At 48.2% G+C, this 4,413-nt stretch overlaps 1 protein-coding gene across 3 annotated transcripts in view; it reads right to left on the minus strand.

Moving 5' to 3' along the window:
• Positions 1–272: 272 nt before the first annotated feature.
• LOC122556800 (regulator of G-protein signaling 14-like) overlaps positions 273–4,413 on the minus strand; it is a 93,845-nt gene continuing 89,704 nt past the window's right edge. For 2 of the 3 annotated variants that reach the window (XM_043703996.1, XM_043703995.1), the window contains exons 14-15: positions 4,253–4,394; positions 273–1,810 (exon numbers count right to left, since the gene is read on the minus strand). In XM_043703996.1, the coding sequence (XP_043559931.1) occupies positions 1,488–1,810; positions 4,253–4,394 (465 nt within the window). In that variant the 3' untranslated portion in view covers positions 273–1,487. The remainder of the gene's footprint in view (positions 1,811–4,252; positions 4,395–4,413) is intronic. The other variant, XM_043703997.1, reaches the window with a different exon arrangement.

Raw genomic sequence — 4,413 nt, forward strand, 5'->3', positions numbered from 1 at the left:
AAACTGCGAGCTTTGCCAGAAACAACTGCCCTCCAGAATCAGCAAAGGTCACCCTCACGATCATCAAACGCAAACAGGTTGGCCAACCTGCACAGGCACTCAGCCCCACACGCAAACCACCAGCCTGCTACCCACACACACGTGCACACACGCACACGCACAGACATATAACCTCACACACGGGCACACAGAACACATAACCTCTTATACACACACGCACACACAGATATGTAACCTTACACACAAACAGACGTATAACCTCCTCACTCACACTCACACACACACACAGCTATAGAACCCCTTGCAAATGCAGACACTGCGACACAACTTTTCACACCCACTCAGTTACATAACCTCATACACAAACACTCACATCTAAACAACCTCTCTCACACACACAGCTCTATAATCTTTCACTCACACTCACTGCCAGACACCCTCACACACTTAGTTATCTAGCCTTACACATTCACAGCGATACAGCATCTCACACATGCAGCCATACAACCTGACACATACTCACATAGACACAAAGCCATATAACCTCACACACAGCGATATAAGCTCACTGTGTGATTCCTGTGAGGGTGAACCTATGGACTACACAGAAGCTTTCTCATGCGGACTCTATGTGGCTTTTCCACATCACAGAGGTACAGGTTGGCACAATAACATACGTCTATCCCTAAATCACTTGTTTGTTATCATTACCTGACCAATTGATGCTGTACAGTAGGTGCATGGACCCTGACTTGGAGATGGACATTTCATTGCACCGCCCTGAGGCCCACATTCTTCAGTTACATTTAGTTACAAAAAAGCAAAGTTTCACAACGATAACAGGTTCACGTAAACAAATTGGAGAATGAATAACTGCATGATCGAGGTGAAGAAGTCCCTTTGGGAACAATCCGGGAAATGCTTCGAATGAAGTTCAGTCAGTCACCAGCTTTTGATCCAGGTGTATGACTCTTATGATCAAGAGCACAGCTCTCTCAGAATGCAAAGGTGTTCAGACATAAAATCTGAGCTCGTTCTCGGAGTTCAACTAATTCAGACTTGCCAATAGCTGAATGGTGAACTGTAGATAGATCATGAAGAGGTGGGGATTGTTCAGACAGTGCTACCCCGAGATACAATATTTGCCACATTCCAAAATAATGTCTTTCATAGCTTGGGCTCTGCAACGTCCCTTGAACTAGAATCAATAGAATTGTAGAAGGAAGCTATTTGACACATTCCCCTCCCACTCCCCTGGAGTAAAATACAGCGTTACCACCAATGCTGTATCATCAGAGACATTGCTGAGGGAATTGGCAGTGTTGGCTCATGAGGACTCAACAGGGTTGAGGGAAATCCTGCCCTGCTGGCCGTGGTCTTTTGGTCCCCGTGTTGGGAAAACTGGAACAGCTGAAGAAACTGCCCCGAGTCGGCCCAGTTTTACAACCTGGTGGTCTGCAGGCCACCAGCGCACTGTCTCATCACTGTCAGAAAACCGTTCTGGGGCACAGACTGTTCCGCTCATGTGAACCTTCTTGTTCAGTGTCCTGTAAGATGGCGACATTTGGGGTCGGTTTCTCATTCGGCGTCCCCGGTACCTGCGCACTCTCGGTCAGACTTTTCTCTGGATGGGTTTGATTTTTGGCACCTTCCTCACTGCCAGTGTCCGGCTCAGGTGCCTGAAGACTGATGCCAGCCAGCTCCTCCGGAAGCTGCAGGAAGTCTGGAAGAATCAAATCTTCCTTCTTCAAGAGGCCTCGCTGGTCATTAGCACGGCAGCTCTGCGCTTTGGACAGCATCTCAAACAGGGCTGTGAAAGGACAGACAAAGAGGCAGTCACATCATAACTCTGGTGCGCAAGTGACTCTCTCCACCTGAAGGTGAGAATCGAAAGACAATGATCAGAGCTGCCTCTCTTCATGACACAAGGGAACATTGAATCGAACAGTAGGACAGCACAGTGGCTCAGTGGTTAGCACCACTGCCTCACAGCATTAGGGACCCAGGTTTGATTCCAGCCTCAGATGATTGTCTGTGTGAAGCTTGCACATTCTCCCTGTGTCTGTGTGGATCCCTTCTGGGTGCTCCGGGTTCCTCCAACATTGTGCAAGTTAGGTGGATTAACCATGCTAAGTTGCCCACAGTGTCCAGGGATGTGTAGGTTAGGTGGATTGGTTGTGCTAAATTGCCCATTGTGTCCAGAGATGTGTAGGTTAGGTGGATTGACCATGAGAAATTGTCCCATAGTGTCTAGGGATGTGTAGGGGAGGTGGATTGGCCATGGGAAGTTGTCCCATAGTGTCCAGAGATGTGCAGGTTAGGTGGATTGGCCATGGGAAATTGTCCCATAGTCTCCTGAGATGTGTAGGTTAGGTGGATTGGCTGTTCTAAATTGGCAATAGCATCCAGGGATGTGTAGGTTAGGTGGATTGGCCATGGGAAATGCGAGGTTACAGGGATAAGATTGGGGTGTGGGTCTGGGGGGAGATGCTGTTGTTTGGAAAGTCGGTGTGGATTTGATGGGCTAACCGGCCTGCTTCCACACCCGAGTGATCCTATGAGCAGTAACCCCACTACTGCACAGGTTCCACTAACTGCACACTGCAGGGTTGAACCTCAGACATTTGGACAATACAGCTCAGAAATACATTGGACACACTAAAAAAAACAAAGAAATGTGGATTCTGGAAATCAGAAACAAAATCAGAAATTGATGGAAAAACTCAGCTTCTGTAGTGAGTTCACTCCTTATTGTTTACTCCTCCCCCCTCCCCCCTCCCCCACCCCATATTCAGTCGATATACCAACATACCTCCAGTTACAATCAGTTCTGAGGAAGGGTCACTGGACCTGAAACGTTAACTCTGATTTCTCTCCACAGAAGCTGCCAGACCTGCTGAGCTTTTTCCAGCAATTTTGGATTTTGACTCACATCTGGCATTTGGTATGCTTTCCTTTATTGGACAGAACATTGAGTATACGGGTTGGGAGGTCATGTTGCAGCTGTACAGGACATTGGTTAGGCCACTTTTGGAATACTGTGGTCAATTGAGGTCTCCCTCCTGTCAGATGGATGTTCTTGAAAGAGTTCAGAAAAGATTCACAAGGATGTTGCCATGTTTGGGGGATCTGAGATATAGGGAGAGGCTGAATAGGCTGGGGTTATTTTCCCTGGAGCATCGGAGGTGACCTTACATAGGTTTATGAAATCGTGAGGGGCATGGATAGGCTAAATAGACAATGTTTTTTCCCCTGGGGAGGGCGAGTCCAGAACTAGAGGCTTTAGGGTGAGAGGGGAATATATAACAGAGACCTAAGAGGCAACCTTTTCACGCAGAGGGTGGTACGTGTATGGAATGAGCTGCCAGAGGAAATGGTGGAGGCTGGTACAATTAAAACATTTAAAACGCATCTGAATGGGTATATGAATAGGAAGGGTTTGGAGGGATATGGGCCAAGTGCTGGAAAATGGGACTAGATTAAGTTTGGATATCTGGTTGGCATGGACGAGTTGGACTGAAGGGTCTGTTTCCGTGTTGTACATCTGTATGACTCTATCGAAATAAGATAGTGAGAGTGCTAACCCACCCAACAACAAGTACCAAAGAGCCCGTGGGCGGCACAGTGGCACAGTGGTTAGCACTGCTGCCTCACAGTGCCAGAGACCCGAGTTCAATTCCCGCCCCAGGCGACTGACTGTGTGGAGTTTGCACATTCTCCCCGTGTCTGTGTGGGTTCCCTCCGGGTGCTCCGGTTTCCTCCCACATTCCAAAAATGTGCAGGTCAGGTGAATTGGCCATGCTAAATTACCCGTAGTGTTAGGTAAAAAGGGGTACACTTAGGGGTGTGGGTGGGTTGCGCTTCGGCGGGTCGGTGTGGATTTGTTGGGCCGAAGGGCCTGTTTCCACACTGTAAGTAATCTAATTTTAAAAAAAAGCCCTCTCCTTGCCCCTCAGTGAGCCTGTTCTGCCAGTGACAATTCCCATTCCTCTGTGCTCTCCCTCCACCCTTTAGGTAGTCAAGTCCAGTTGGATTATATTCCAGGAGGTTGCATCACATGGCCTCGCACAATATGCCTGCTCCCATCACAGATCATTTGGTTCATTTTGGCAATTGTAATGACAGCTAACATCCCACAATCCGCGATGGAGCGGAAACTGTGCGATCCCTCCACACTTCCAGTTTCTCCCTTCTCCATTCCTGTTTTCTACTGGATCGAGACATGGGCAATTTATTTAGCTCTTTCTCTCACCTTCGACATCGTATGTCTTGCGGTACAGCTCCTTCCTCTCTTCAGCTTTCCCTTTCATTCTATTTCTCCTCGAGGTCTGAGATGAGTGCACCGGACTCTCCAGGAAGTCTCTTCTCTCTGTGGGTGTCTTCTCCTGCGTCTGCTGATCGGAGACTTGGAGA

This window comes from Chiloscyllium plagiosum, chromosome 14 (assembly GCF_004010195.1).
Source record: "Chiloscyllium plagiosum isolate BGI_BamShark_2017 chromosome 14, ASM401019v2, whole genome shotgun sequence".
NCBI lineage: Eukaryota > Metazoa > Chordata > Chondrichthyes > Orectolobiformes > Hemiscylliidae > Chiloscyllium > Chiloscyllium plagiosum.